The sequence below is a fragment of the Salmo salar genome, chromosome ssa09 (assembly GCF_905237065.1).
Source record: "Salmo salar chromosome ssa09, Ssal_v3.1, whole genome shotgun sequence".
Taxonomy (NCBI): domain Eukaryota; kingdom Metazoa; phylum Chordata; class Actinopteri; order Salmoniformes; family Salmonidae; genus Salmo; species Salmo salar.
In genome coordinates this window covers 151153642-151170260 of record NC_059450.1, presented here as the reverse complement: position 1 = coordinate 151170260, position 16619 = coordinate 151153642, and the positions used below count along the sequence as shown (strand labels likewise).

General features: G+C 43.0%; 1 protein-coding gene across 1 annotated transcript in view; it reads left to right on the top strand.

The window, feature by feature from the left end:
• The window catches only part of LOC106609378 (zinc finger B-box domain-containing protein 1), a 73989-nt gene that overhangs the window by 19618 nt on the left and 37752 nt on the right, over positions 1 to 16619 (top strand). The window contains exon 7 of the mRNA XM_045724819.1: positions 5731 to 5826. Coding sequence (XP_045580775.1) covers positions 5731 to 5826 — 96 coding nt within the window. The remainder of the gene's footprint in view (positions 1 to 5730; positions 5827 to 16619) is intronic.

Below are 16619 nucleotides of genomic sequence, written 5' to 3'. Positions count from 1 at the left end.
GTTGAATGTGGCCAGGCTGGCCACAACCCCAGCAGACAATAGGAGTTGAGCTGACACTGCGACGCTGCCTGGAGCCCCTCTCCATGACAAGCGAAGCAGTCTTGACTAGCCCGCCCAACTCGTCGACCCACTCTGGTTTCGTGACCCCTGGCACCCCAGCCACCACTGCTCTCACCTCTGGTTGACTGGCGACTTCCACTCTCACTCCCTCACCCCAGATCAGCTCCCTCTTCCTGGCTATCTCCACTGCAGCCCGCAGAGATGGTGGGTCCGCCATCTGAACATGCTTACCCAGTTCGGTGGAAGAGAGCGCTCTAATAAAACTGTCCCGTGCCAGCTCGTCTTGCACCCCAATCGGCATAGTTGCATAAGCCCGCCTGGTCAGGCTCAGAATACCACTTGCAACGCCTTTAATGATTCCCCCTGAAGTCTCTTTTTGTTACTCAGTTCAATCCGCAGCATGTTGGGCTGCGCGTCGCTGCCGAAACGGCCCCCAATGCCTCCACTAGCGCACCGTAGTCGCCCCTCTCGTCTGGGGCTAGCGTTAACAGGCATTCCGACGCCTCCTCTGTCAGGCTCAGGGCAAGCTGTAACGCTTTCGTCTCGTCAGACCACCTCCCGGCTCTAGCCAACAACTCGAATTGAGTGAAAAAAACTTCCCATTTACCTTGTCCATTGAACTTTGGCAGTTTAGCCGCTACCGTGGCTAATGGCAATAGGCCGCTGCCATCTCTGTTTACATAAGCAGGCTCCGCCATTTCCGCACCTGGTGACGTCGATATCCCCGTCGCCGTGACGTCTGCTCTCGAGCGGTGTGAAGGAAAACCCGCCAGTTCTGCCATCTTGCTGACTGACAATTTAACTCCCGCCATGTGGCCCTCCAGCTTTAGCGTGACCGTAGATGCGAGTCACGCTAAAGCTAACCCAGCCTATACTAAACAGCTAACTCGCCTAGTCTTGATCCCGTAGTTCGAAAGCACTTCTGACGCCAATGTAATGACCCGGCTGGGTCATAAAGGAAAAAGAGACGGACTCTAGGTGTGCAGGTCAGAACACAGGTTTATTCCTAAACTGGGCTATTGTTCAGGCCACAGCCCACGCCGCTAAATGCCGAATGTACACAACTATACCAAGTCAAATTAATGTTTACTCCCATAGGAACAGATCAAGGCCCCGAACAGAAAGAGAGAGAAGATGAGACAGTAATCCCTATTTATCATTTCCAAATCCCGCGGGATTACCCATCATACCCCCCCAACCTTTCCCTCTGTCCTGACATATTTAACCCCTGCTAGTAGCCATGAGAACCATAACACACCCACAAACACAGAACACAATACCGGGTCGTTACAGTATTAACTAGCTAACGTTACATCAGATGAGCTAACATTAGTAACCTAACCAATTCACTATAGTATTAACTAGCTAACGTTACAACATCAGATGAGCTAACATTAGTAACCTAACCAATTCACTATAGTATTAACTAGCTAACGTTACATCAGATGAGCTAACATTAGTAACCTAACCAATTCACTATAGTATTAACTAGCTAACGTTACATCAGATGAGCTAACATTAGTAACCTAACCAATTCACTATAGTATTAACTAGCTAACGTTACATCAGATGAGCTAACATTAGTAACCTAACCAATTCACTATAGTATTAACTAGCTACCGTTACATCATCAGATGAGCTAACATTAGTAACCTAACCAATTCACTATAGTATTAACTAGCTAACGTTACATCATCAGATGAGCTAACATTAGTAACCTAACCAATTCACTATAGTATTAACTAGCTAACGTTACAACATCAGATGAGCTAACATTAGTAACCTAACCAATTCACTATAGTATTAACTAGCTAACGTTACATCATCGGATGAGCTAACATTAGTAACCTAACCAATTCACTATAGTATTAACTAGCTAACGTTACATCAGATGAGCTAACATTAGTAACCTAACCAATTCACTATAGTATTAACTAGCTAACGTTACATCATCAGATGAGCTAACATTAGTAACCTAACCAATTCACTATAGTATTAACTAGCTAACGTTACATCATCAGATGAGCTAACATTAGTAACCTAACCAATTCACTATAGTATTAACTAGCTAACGTTACATCAGATGAGCTAACATTAGTAACCTAACCAATTCACTATAGTATTAACTAGCTAACGTTACATCATCAGATGAGCTAACATTAGTAACCTAACCAATTCACTATAGTATTAACTAGCTAACGTTACAACATCAGATGAGCTAACATTAGTAACCTAACCAATTCACTATAGTATTAACTAGCTAACGTTACATCATCAGATGAGCTAACATTAGTAACCTAATCAATTCACTATAGTATTAACTAGCTAACGTTACATCATCAGATGAGCTAATATTAGTAACCTAACCAATTCACTATAGTATTAACTAGCTAACGTTACAACATCAGATGAGCTAACATTAGTAACCTAACCAATTCACTATAGTATTAACTAGTATAACGTAACGACTCCTCGCCATTCCTCAAGTTATAACGCGTTAGTTGCTTACTGGACCCTGGCAATCTGTGTGAGGTGTTGACTAGTTAACTAGCTAACGAACTAACTACTATTTGTGAACTAATGTTTTCCCTCTACAGTATGTGGTTAAGTGTCACCTTTTTGGGCCCTCACCAGTTTGCGTCCCTGTATAATCTGCTAGATGGTGGGTGTAACGTTAATTTATAATCTGATAGATGGTGGGTGTAACGTTAATTTATAATCTGCTAGATGGTGGGTGTAATGTTAATTTATAATCTGCTAGATGGTGGGTGTAACGTTAATTTATAATCTGATAGATGGTGGGTGTAACGTTAATTTATAATCTGATAGATGGTGGGTGTAATGTTAATTTATAATCTGCTAGATGGTGGGTGTAACGTTAATTTATAATCTGCTAGATGGTGGGTGTAATGTTAATTTATAATCTGCTAGATGGTGGGTGTAACGTTAATTTATAATCTGCTAGATGGTGGGTGTAACGTTAATTTATAATCTGCTAGATGGTGGGTGTAACGTTAATTTATAATCTGATAGATGGTGGGTGTAACGTTAATTTATAATCTGATAGATGGTGGGTGTAACGTTAATTTATAATCTGCTAGATGGTGGGTGTAACGTTAATTTATAATCTGATAGATGGTGGGTGTAACGTTAATTTATAATCTGCTAGATGGTGGGTGTAACGTTAATTTATAATCTGCTAGATGGTGGGTGTAACGTTAATTTATAATCTGCTAGATGGTGGGTGTAACGTTAATTTATAATCTGCTAGATGGTGGGTGTAACGTTAATTTATAATCTGCTAGATGGTGGGTGTAACGTTAATTTATAATCTGCTAGATGGTGGGTGTAACGTTAATTTATAATCTGCTAGATGGTGGGTGTAACGTTAATTTATAATCTGCTAGATGGTGGGTGTAATGTTAATTTATAATCTGCTAGATGGTGGGGGTAATGTTAATTTATAATCTGCTAGATGGTGGGGGTAATGTTAATTTATAATCTGCTAGATGGTGGGTGTAACGTTAATTTATAATCTGCTAGATGGTGGGTGTAACGTTAATTTATAATCTGCTAGATGGTGGGTGTAATGTTAATTTATAATCTGCTAGATGGTGGGTGTAATGTTAATTTATAATCTGCTAGATGGTGGGTGTAACGTTAATTTATAATCTGCTAGATGGTGGGTGTAATGTTAATTTATAATCTGCTAGATGGTGGGTGTAACGTTAATTTATAATCTGCTAGATGGTGGGTGTAACGTTAATTTATAATCTGCTAGATGGTGGGTGTAATGTTAATTTATAATCTGCTAGATGGTGGGGGTAATGTTAATTTATAATCTGCTAGATGGTGGGTGTAACGTTAATTTATAATCTGCTAGATGGTGGGTGTAACGTTAATTTATAATCTGCTAGATGGTGGGTGTAATGTTAATTTATAATCTGCTAGATGGTGGGTGTAACGTTAATTTATAATCTGCTAGATGGTGGGTGTAACGTTAATTTATAATCTGCTAGATGGTGGGTGTAATGTTAATTTATAATCTGCTAGATGGTGGGTGTAACGTTAATTTATAATCTGCTAGATGGTGGGTGTAATGTTAATTTATAATCTGCTAGATGGTGGGTGTAATGTTAATTTATAATCTGCTAGATGGTGGGTGTAATGTTAATTTATAATCTGCTAGATGGTGGGTGTAACGTTAATTTATAATCTGCTAGATGGTGGGTGTAACGTTAATTTATAATCTGCTAGATGGTGGGTGTAACGTTAATTTATAATCTGCTAGATGGTGGGTGTAACGTTAAGTGTAATGTTATAATCTGATGTGGGCTAAATGACAATGGGATGGCCCTGGTGCCCTATAATGATAGGTCATAATGGCAGTAGTTATGGCTGTCTCTGACACACACACCCACCGGACATTACGTACACATTACTCAGCTGTGTATACCACACACACACACACACACACACACACACACAGACAGATGCTGCATGGCCCCCGTGCCCTATAATGATCATGATAACGGTAGTGCTTATGGCTGTCTGTGCCATTCCGCTTTGGACTGCCCTTTAACGCGTGCGTACACACACACACACACACACACACACACACACACACACACACACACACACACACACACAACTCTGAATGGTGCCTAGTCACAGTCACACTCCAGTGTGTCTCTACATCTATGGTATTTGAGAGGCAGTCAGACCCAGTTTCCTTCATTACAGGAGGCCTGATGGGGAGAGGGATGGAGTGTGTAGCCTGAACGGGATGCCTAACCCCTGGGGAGGCAGTGTAATTTACCCCCCGGCCAGAGCGGGGAAATGAGCCCTTGTTTATGAACCCATTAAGGGCTGTGGGGACATGAGCAGCTGCAGGCCCAGATACCGTGGCTCTCTGTCTGACAGCCCTTTTCATCTCTCCTTTCTCATTCACCCTTTCCTCTACCTTTCATCTTCTGTCCATCTTGTCTTACACTCTGTCTGTCAGTCTGTCTGTCAGGTTGTCTGTCTGTCAGGTTGTCTGTCTGTCAGGTTGTCTGTCAGGTTGTCTGTCTGTCTGTCTGTCTGTCTGTCTGTCTGTCTGTCTGTCTGTCTGTCTGTCTGTCTGTCTGTCTGTCTGTCTGTCAGGTTGTCTGTCTGGCTGTCTGTCTGTCTGGCTGGCTGTCAGGTTGTCTGTCTGTCTGTCTGTCTGTCTGTCTGTCTGTCTGTCTGTCTGTCTGTCTGTCTGTCTGTCTGTCTGTCTGGCTGGCTGTCTGTCTGGCTGGCTGTCTGTCTGGCTGGCTGGCTGCTGCAGTCCTCTGCTTTAAAAATACTTTCCTACTGATAGATAATGAGCTTCCATATGATGGCCCCAACACCACACACACACACACACACACACACACACACACACACACACACACACACACACACACACACACACACACACACACACACACATTAACATAGACATACATACACACATAAACATAGACATACACACACACACCTCATGTGGCCAGCACGGCAACACTCAATATTTATCCTGCGGTTTCAAGTTAGTTTGGGAAGGTTGATGTCAGGAAGTGGAGAAGATATTAGGATGTATAATTTAATGTTTTGCTCCTTGCTCCATCCCTGCATAAATACTGTTAGAGTGACTTTCTGTTTTAGACATGTGCAGAATGTGGAGAGGACTACTGTGTCGGCTGTTTTGCCAAGTTTCACCAGAAGGGGGCACTGAAGCTCCATAGAATGATCCCCATTCAGGTGAGACAGCACACAGGTTCTCTCTCTCTCGCGCTCTCTCTCTCTCTCTCTCTCTCGCTCTCTCGCTCTCTCTCGTTCTCTTTCTCTCTCGCTCTTTCTCTCTCGCTCTTTCTCTCTCTCTCGCTCTCTTTCTCGCGCTCTCTCTCGCTCTCTCTCGCTCTCTTTCTCTCTCTTGTACTCTCTCTCGCTCTCTCGCTCTCTCGCTCTCTCGCTCTCTCGCTCTCTCTCTCGCTCTCTTGCTCTCTCTCTTGCTCTCTCTCTCGCTCTCTCTCTCGCTCTCTCACTCTCTCTCGCTCTCTGAGTCTGGCAAACAGGCACACTCATCCACACTTCAGTATGGCATACACATAGCTGAGTCCTATGGCACACACACATAGCTGAGTCCTATGGCACACACACATAGCTGAGTCCTATGGCACACACACATAGCTGAGTCCTATGGCACACACACATAGCTGAGTCCTATGGCACACACACATAGCTGAGTCCTATGGCACACACATCAAATCAAATCAAATCAAATTTATTTTTATATAGCCCTTCGTACATCAGCTGATATTCTCAAAGTGCTGTACAGAAACCCAGCCTAAAACCCCAAACAGCAAGCAAAGCATGTGAAAGAAGCACGGTGGCTAGGAAAAACTCCCTAGGAAAAACTCCCTAGAAAGGCCAAAAACCTAGGAAGAAACCTAGAGAGGAACCAGGCTATGAGGGGTGGCCAGTCCTCTTCTGGCTGTGCAGGGTGGATATTAAAACAGAACATGGTCAAAATGTTAAAATGTTAAAATGTTCATAAATGACCAGCATGGTCAAATAATAATAATCATAGTAGTTGTCGAGGGTGCAACAAGCACGTCCGGTGAACAGGTCAGGGTTCCATAGCCGCAGGCAGAACAGTTGAAACTGGAGCAGCAGCACGGCCAGGTGGACTGGGGACAGCAAGGAGTCATCATACCAGGTAGTCCTGAGGCATGGTCCTAGGGCTCAGGTCCTCCGAGAGAAAGACAGAAAGAGAGAAAGAGAGAATTAGAGAGAGCATATTTAAATACACACAGGACACCGGATAAGACAAGAGAAATACTCCAGATGTAACAGACTGACCCTAGCCCCCGACACATAAACTACTGCAGCATAAATACTGGAGGCTGAGACAGGAGGGATCAGAAGACACTGTGGCCCCATCCGATGATACCCCGGACAGGGCCAAACAGGCAGGATATAACCCCACCCACTTTGCCAAAGCACAGCCCCCACACCACTAGAGGGATGTCTCCAACCACCAACTTACCGTCCTAAGACAAGGCCGAGTATAGCCCACAACGATCTCCGCCATGGCACAACCCAAGGGGGGGGGCGCCAACCCAGACAGGAAGACCACGTCAGTGACTCAACCCACTCAAGTGACGCACCCCTCCCATGGACGGCATGGAAGAACACCAGTAGGCCAGTGACTCAGCCTCTGTAAAAGGGTTAGAGGCAGAGAATCCCAGTGGAAAGAGGGGAACCGGCAAGGCAGAGACAGCAAGGGCGGTTCGTTGCTCCAGCCTTTCCGTTCACCTTCACACTCCTGGGCCAGACTATACTTAATCATAGGACCTACTGAAGAGATAAGTCTTCAGTAAAGACTTAAAGGTTGAGACTGAGTCTGCGTCTCTCACATTGGTAGGCAGACCATTCCATAAAAATGGAGCTCTATAGGAGAAAGCCCTACCTCCAGCCGTTTGCTTAGAAATTCTAGGGACAATTAGGAGGCCTGCGTCTTGTGACCGTAGCGTACGTGTAGGTATGTACGGCAGGACCAAATCGGAAAGATAGGTAGGAGCAAGCCCATGTAATGCTTTGTAGGTTAGCAGTAAAACCTTGAAATCAGCCCTTGCCTTAACAGGAAGCCAGTGTAGGGAGGCTAACACTGGAGTAATATGATCAAATTTTTTGGTTCTAGTCAGGATTCTAGCAGCCGTATTTAGCACTAACTGAAGTTTATTTAGTGCTTTATCCGGGTAGCCGGAAAGTAGAGCATTGCAGTAGTCCAGCCTAGAAGTAACAAAAGCATGGATTAATTTTTCTGCGTCATTTTTGGACAGAAAATTTCTGATTTTTGCAATGTTACGTAGATGGAAAAAAGCTGTCCTTGAAACAGTCTTGATATGTTCTTCAAAAGAGAGATCAGGGTCCAGAGTAACGCCGAGGTCCTTCACAGTTTTATTTGAGACGACTGTACAACCATCCAGATTAATTGTCAGATTCAACAGAAGATCTCTTTGTTTCTTGGGACCTAGAACAAGCATCTCTGTTTTGTCCGAGTTTAAAAGTAGAAAGTTTGCAGCCATCCACTTCTTTATGTCTGAAACACAGGCTTCTAGCGAGGGCAATTTTGGGGCTTCACCATGTTTCATTGAAATGTACAGCTGTGTGTCGTCTGCATAGCAGTGAAATTTAACATTATGTTTTCGAATGACATCCCCAAGAGGTAAAATATATAGTGAAAACAATAGTGGTCCTAAAACGGAACCTTGAGGAACACCGAAATTTACAATTGATTTGTCAGAGGACAAACCATTCACAGAGACAAACTGATATCTTTCCGACAGATAAGATCTAAACCAGGCCAGAACTTGTCCATGTAGACCAATTTGGGTTTCCAATCTCTCCAAAAGAATGTGGTGATCGATGGTATCACCACATTAGCTGAGTCCTATGGCACACACATAGCTGAGTCCTATGGCACACACATAGCTGAGTCCTATGGCACACACACATAGCTGAGTCCTATGGCACACACACATAGCTGAGTCCTATGGCACACACACATAGCTGAGTCCTATGGCACACACACATAGCTGAGTCCTATGGCACACACACATAGCTGAGTCCTATGGCACACACACATAGCTGAGTCCTATGGCACACACACATAGCTGAGTCCTATGGCACACACACATAGCTGAGTCCTATGGCACACACACATAGCTGAGTCCTATGGCACACACACATAGCTGAGTCCTATGGCACACACACATAGCTGAGTTCTATGGCACACACATAGCTGAGTCCTATGGCACACACATAGCTGAGTCCTATGGCACACATACATAGCTGAGTCCTATGGCACACACACATAGCTGAGTCCTATGGCACACACATAGCTGAGTCCTATGGCACACACACATAGCTGAGTCCTATGGCACACACACATAGCTGAGTCCTATGGCACACACACATAGCTGAGTCCTATGGCACACACACATAGCTGAGTCCTATGGCACACACACATAGCTGAGTCCTATGGCACACACACATAGCTGAGTCCTATGGCACACACACATAGCTGAGTCCTATGGCACACACACATAGCTGAGTCCTATGGCACACACATAGCTGAGTCCTATGGCACACACACATAGCTGAGTCCTATGGCACACACACATAGCTGAGTCCTATGGCACACACACATAGCTGAGTCCTATGGCAGACACATAGCTGAGTCCTATGGCAGACACATAGCTGAGTCCTATGGCAGACACATAGCTGAGTCCTATGGCAGACACATAGCTGAGTCCTATGGCAGACACATAGCTGAGTCCTATGGCACACACACATAGCTGAGTCCTATGGCACACACACAGTAACAAAATGGAGGTTCTCCAATTAAAAACACAGTCTTTTCTGCCATTGAAATCATTGGGTACAGCTATATATTGTTATGGGCCGTTGTGTTATTTCTCTATTTTCTCTTTGTATTGTTGTGAAGGACCTGTTGTTTACGAAGCATGTGACAAATAAAAATATATTTTTAGTTCTTTATTATATAACCTTTGAGAACTAACAATGTTTGAGCAAAAGGACACAGCATTAGCCATGGCAAAATATGTAGAATCACAGGAAATTAGCTTTAAAACGGCAACATTTTCTCTCAGCTGCATGGCAAAATGTGTAGGATTGCAGGAAATTAGCTTTAAAACTGCAAAAATGTACCTCGCCGCCATGGAGAAATGTGTCGAATTGTAGGAAATTGTCTCTACACCGCCAAGATGGGGTCTTTCAAAATCCAGCACCGCCGACCGTGCCCCTGCCACGCCCCCTGCCCGCCCACCACCTAAGGCCTTTTTCGATCCAGAAGAAAACCTGAAAAATTAACCACGCTTGATCACATGCCCTCACACTGATTACACACACCTGCACCGGGATGTACTGGAGGGAAAACAGTACACACACACACACACACACACACACGCAAACATGCATACACACACACACACACACACACACACACACAACACACACACACACACACACAAAAGAAAACACACACGCACAGTCACACACACGGTCACATACACACACACACTTCGGTGCTTAGTGAGTAGAATGGTTGAAACGGTGGAACAGAACAGAGTTGGTTTAACAGCTGGCAGTGGAGCAGAGCAGAGTGTGGTGTTGATGGAAGACCTCTGGGTCAGGACCACGCCCCCTGCCAGGTTGCCACTCCATCTAGACTAGCTGTGTCCTCTGGGCGCTAACATAAACTTGCATACAGTGCTGTTCTGTTACTGTACAGGTAGATAGTGTGTTAGCATACAGTGCTGTTCTGTTACTGTAGAGGTAGATAGTGTTAGCATACAGCACTGTTCTGTTACTGTAGAGGCTAGTCAGAGTGTTAGCATACAGTGCTGTTCTGTTACTGTAGAGGTAGATAGTGTTAGCATACAGTGCTGTTCTGTTACTGTAGAGGCTAGTCAGAGTGTTAGCATACAGTGCTGTTCTGTTACTGTAGAGGCTAGTCAGAGTGTTAGCATACAGCACTGTTCTGTTACTGTAGAGGCTAGTCAGAGTGTTAGCATACAGCACTGTTCTGTTACTGTAGAGGCTAGTCAGAGTGTTAGCATACAGCACTGTTCTGTTACTGTAGAGGTAGATGGTGTTAGCATACAGTGCTGTTCTGTTACTGTACAGGTAGATAGTGTTAGCATACAGCACTGTTCTGTTACTGTAGAGGCTAGTCAGAGTGTTAGCATACAGCACTGTTCTGTTACTGTAGAGGTAGATAGTGTTAGCATACAGTGCTGTTCTGTTACTGTAGAGGTAGATAGAGTGTTAGCATACAGTGCTGTTCTGTTACTGTAGAGGCTAGTCAGAGTGTTAGCATACAGTGCTGTTCTGTTACTGTAGAGGCTAGTCAGAGTGTTAGCATACAGCACTGTTCTGTTACTGTAGAGGCTAGTCAGAGTGTTAGCATACAGTGCTGTTCTGTTACTGTAAAGGTAGATAGTGTTAGCATACAGTGCTGTTCTGTTACTGTAGAGGTAGATAGTGTTAGCATACAGTGCTGTTCTGTTACTGTAGAGGCTAGTCAGAGTGTTAGCATACAGCACTGTTCTGTTACTGTAGAGGCTACTCAGAGTGTTAGCATACAGCACTTTTCTGTTACTGTAGAGGCTAGTCAGAGTGTTAGCATACAGTGCTGTTCTGTTACTGAAGAGGCTAGTCAGAGTGTTAGCATACAGCACTGTTCTGTTACTGTAGAGGCTAGTCAGAGTGTTAGCATACAGCACCATAGCTAAATGCTACACATACACAATACGGGGATCGCATCAGTTTCAATTACACATAAACTGTTGAAGAATGGAGATGACCTCAAAATAGAGATGGCCTCAAAATGGAGATGGTCTCGAGATGGCCTCAAAATGGAGATGGCCTCGTGATGGCCTCAAAATGGAGATGGCCTCGTGATGGCCTCAAAATGGAGATGGCCTCAAAATGGAGATGGCCTCGTGATGGCCTCAAAATGGAGATGGACTCAAAATGGAGATGACCTCAAAAAGGAGATGGCCTCAAAATGGGCTTCAGGTTGGCTAGTGTCCCCATACAGCAGCAGGGACATTCATAAGTTAACACTGAATTGTGTGTGTGTGTGTGTGTGTGTGTGTGTGTGTGTGTTTGAACAATGGGCATGCATGTTTATGTTGATGTCTGAGAGTGTTTTTACTCGATGGAGTATCCATCTCTGTCTCTATTTGTTTCTCTGTCTCTGTGGTGTGTCTGTCTCTATCTCTGTGGTGTGTCTGTCTCTATCTCTGTGGTGTGTCTGTCTCTATTTCTGTCTCTATCTCTGTGGTGTCTGTCTCTGTGGTGTGTCTATCTCTATTTCTGTCTCTATCTCTGTGGTGTCTGTCTCTGTGGTGTGTCTATCTCTATTTCTGTCTCTATCTCTGTGGTGTCTGTCTCTGTGGTGTGTCTGTCTCTATTTCTGTCTCTATCTCTGTGGTGTCTGTCTCTGTGGTGTGTCTGTCTCTATCTCTGTGGTGTGTCTGTCTCTATTTCTGTCTCTATCTCTGTGGTGTGTCTGTCTCTATTTCTGTCTCTATCTCTGTGGTGTCTCTATCTCTGTGGTGTGTCTGTCTCTATCTCTGTGGTGTGTCTGTCTCTATTTCTGTATCTATCTCTGTGGTGTCTCTATCTCTGTGGTGTGTCTGTCTCTATCTCTGTAGTGTCTCTGTCTCTATTTCTGTCTCTATCTCTGTGGTGTCTCTGTCTCTGTGTTGTCTCTGTCTCTATCTCTGTAGTGTCTCTGTCTCTATTTCTGTCTCTATCTCTGTGGTGTCTCTATCTCTGTGGTGTGTCTGTCTCTATCTCTGTAGTGTCTCTGTCTCTATTTCTGTCTCTATCTCTGTGGTGTCTCTGTCTCTGTGTTGTCTCTGTCTCTATCTCTGTGGTGTCTCTGTCTCTGTGTTGTCTCTGTCTCTATCTCTGTGTTGTCTCTGTCTCTAGCTCTGTCTCTATTTGTTTCTCTGTGGTGTCTCTCTTGCTGTCTCTGTGGTGTCGCTGTCTCTCTATCTCTGTTTCTGTAGTCTCTCTGTCTCTATTTCTATCTCTGTCTCTGTAATGTCTCTGTAGTGTCTCTGTCTCTATCTCTGTCTGTCTCCGTCTCTATCTCTGTCTCTGTAGTGTCTCTGTCTCTATCTCTGACTGTCTCCATCTCTGTGTCTTTCTCTATCTCTGTCTCTGTGTCTTTCTCTATCTCTATGTCTATCTCTTTGTCTATCTCTATGTCTTTCTCTATCTCTATCTGTCTCTATCTTTGTCTCTCTCTATCTCTGTCTATATCTCTGTCTCTATCTCTCTCTATCTCTGTCTATATCTCTGTCTCTCTCTATCTCTGTCTATATCTCTGTCTCTATCTCTCTCTATCTCTGTCTATATCTCTCTCTATCTCTGTCTATATCTCTGTCTCTATCTCTCTCTATCTCTGTCTATATCTCTGTCTCTATCTCTCTCTATCTCTGTCTATATCTCTGTCTCTATCTCTCTCTATCTCTGTCTCTATCTCTCTCTATCTCTGTCTCTATCTCTGTCTCTCTCTGTCTATATCTCTGTCTCTATCTCTCTTTATCTCTGTCTATATCTCTGTCTCTATCTCTGTCTATATCTCTGTCTCTATCTCTCTCTATCTCTGTCTATATCTCTGTCTCTATCTCTCTCTATCTCTGTCTATATCTCTGTCTCTATCTCTCTCTATCTCTGTCTATATCTCTGTCTCTATCTCTCTCTATCTCTGTCTCTATCTCTCTCTATCTCTGTCTCTATCTCTGTCTCTCTCTGTCTATATCTCTGTCTCTATCTCTCTTTATCTCTGTCTATATCTCTGTCTCTATCTCTGTCTATATCTCTGTCTATATCTCTGTCTATATCTCTGTCTCTATCTCTGTCTATATCTCTGTCTCTATCTCTCTCTATCTCTGTCTATATCTCTGTCTCTATCTCTCTCTATCTCTATCTCTGTCTCTATCTCTGTCTATATCTCTCTCTCTCTCTGTCTCTATCTCTCTCTATCTCTGTCTCTATCTCTCTCTATCTCTGTCTATATCTCTGTCTCTATCTCTCTCTATCTCTGTCTATATCTCTGTCGCTATCTCTCTCTATCTCTGTCTATATCTCTGTCTCTATCTCTCTCTATCTCTGTCTATATCTCTGTCTCTATCTCTCTCTATCTCTGTCTCTATCTCTCTCTATCTCTGTCTATATCTCTGTCTCTATCTCTCTCTATCTCTGTCTCTATCTCTGTCTATATCTCTGTCTCTCTCTATCTCTGTCTATATCTCTGTCTCTATCTCTCTCTATCTCTGTAGTGTCTCTGTCTCTATCTCTGACTGTCTCCATCTCTGTGTCTTTCTCTATCTCTGTCTCTGTGTCTTTCTCTATCTCTATGTCTATCTCTATGTCTATCTCTATGTCTTTCTCTATCTCTATCTGTCTCTATCTTTGTCTCTGTGTCTTATCTCTGTCTCTTTCTCTATCTTTGTCTCTGTGTCTTATCTCTGTCTCTTTCTCTATCTTTGTTTCTGTCTATATCTCTGTCTCTCTCTATCTCTGTCTATATCTCTGTCTCTATCTCTCTCTATCTCTGTCTATATCTCTGTCTCTATCTCTCTCTATCTCTGTCTATATCTCTGTCTCTATCTCTCTCTATCTCTGTCTATATCTCTGTCTCTATCTCTCTCTATCTCTGTCTATATCTCTGTCTCTATCTCTCTCTATCTCTGTCTATATCTCTGTCTCTATCTCTCTCTATCTCTGTCTATATCTCTGTCTCTATCTCTGTCTCTATCTCTCTCTATCTCTGTCTATATCTCTGTCTCTCTCTATCTCTGTCTATATCTCTGTCTCTATCTCTCTCTATCTCTGTCTATATCTCTGTCTCTCTCTATCTCTGTCTATATCTCTGTCTCTATCTCTCTCTATCTCTGTCTATATCTCTGTCTCTATCTCTCTCTATCTCTGTCTATATCTCTGTCTCTATCTCTCTCTATCTCTGTCTATATCTCTGTCTCTATCTCTCTCTATCTCTCTCTATCTCTGTCTATATCTCTGTCTCTATCTCTCTCTATCTCTGTCTATATCTCTCTCTCTCTGTCTATATCTCTGTCTCTATCTCTCTCTATCTCTGTCCAAATCTCTGTCTCTATCTCTCTCTATCTCTGTCTATATCTCTGTCTCTATCTCTCTCTATCTCTGTCTATATCTCTGTCTCTATCTCTCTCTATCTCTGTCTCTATCTCTCTCTATCTCTGTCTCTATCTCCGTCTCTCTCTGTCTATATCTCTGTCTCTATCTCTCTCTATCTCTGTCTATATCTCTGTCTCTATCTCTCTCTATCTCTGTCTCTATCTCTGTCTCTATCTCTGTCTATATCTCTGTCTCTATCTCTCTCTATCTCTGTCTATATCTCTGTCTCTATCTCTCTCTATCTCTGTCTATATCTCTGTCTCTATCTCTCTCTATCTCTGTCTATATCTCTGTCTCTATCTCTATCTCTCTCTATCTCTGTCTCTATCTCTCTCTATCTCTGTCTCTATCTCTGTCTCTCTCTGTCTATATCTCTGTCTCTATCTCTCTTTATCTCTGTCTATATCTCTGTCTCTATCTCTGTCTATATCTCTGTCTATATCTCTGTCTCTATCTCTGTCTATATCTCTGTCTCTATCTCTCTCTATCTCTGTCTATATCTCTGTCTCTATCTCTCTCTATCTCTGTCTCTATCTCTGTCTCTATCTCTGTCTATATCTCTCTCTATCTCTGTCTCTATCTCTCTCTATCTCTGTCTCTATCTCTCTCTATCTCTGTCTATATCTCTGTCTCTATCTCTCTCTATCTCTGTCTATATCTCTGTCGCTATCTCTCTCTATCTCTGTCTATATCTCTGTCTCTATCTCTCTCTATCTCTGTCTATATCTCTGTCTCTATCTCTCTCTATCTCTGTCTATATCTCTGTCTCTATCTCTCTCTATCTCTGTCTCTATCTCTGTCTATATCTCTGTCTCTCTCTATCTCTGTCTATATCTCTGTCTCTATCTCTCTCTATCTCTGTCTATATCTCTGTCTCTATCTCTCTCTATCTCTCTCTCTATCTCTGTCTATATCTCTGTCTCTATCTCTCTCTATCTCTGTCTCTATCTCTCTCTATCTCTGTCTCTATCTCTCTCTATCTCTGTCTCTATCTCTCTCTATCTCTGTCTCTATCTCTGTCTCTCTCTGTCTATATCTCTGTCTCTATCTCTCTTTATCTCTGTCTATATCTCTGTCTCTATCTCTGTCTATATCTCTGTCTATATCTCTGTCTATATCTCTGTCTCTATCTCTCTCTATCTCTGTCTATATCTCTCTCTATCTCTCTCTATCTCTGTCTCTATCTCTGTCTCTATCTCTGTCTATATCTCTCTCTATCTCTGTCTCTATCTCTCTCTATCTCTGTCTCTATCTCTCTCTATCTCTGTCTATATCTCTGTCTCTATCTCTCTCTATCTCTGTCTATATCTCTGTCGCTATCTCTCTCTATCTCTGTCTATATCTCTGTCTCTATCTCTCTCTATCTCTGTCTATATCTCTGTCTCTATCTCTCTCTATCTCTGTCTCTATCTCTCTCTATCTCTGTCTATATCTCTGTCTCTATCTCTCTCTATCTCTGTCTATATCTCTGTCTCTATCTCTCTCTCTCTGTCTCTCTCTATCTCTGTCTATATCTCTGTCTCTATCTCTCTCTATCTCTGTAGTGTCTCTGTCTCTATCTCTGACTGTCTCCATCTCTGTGTCTTTCTCTATCTCTGTCTCTGTGTCTTTCTCTATCTCTATGTCTATCTCTATGTCTATCTCTATGTCTTTCTCTATCTCTATCTGTCTCTATCTTTGTCTCTGTGTCTTATCTCTGTCTCTTTCTCTATCTTTGTCTCTGTGTCTTATCTCTGTCTCTTTCTCTATCTTTGTTTCTGTCTATATCTCTGTCTCTCTCTATCTCTGTC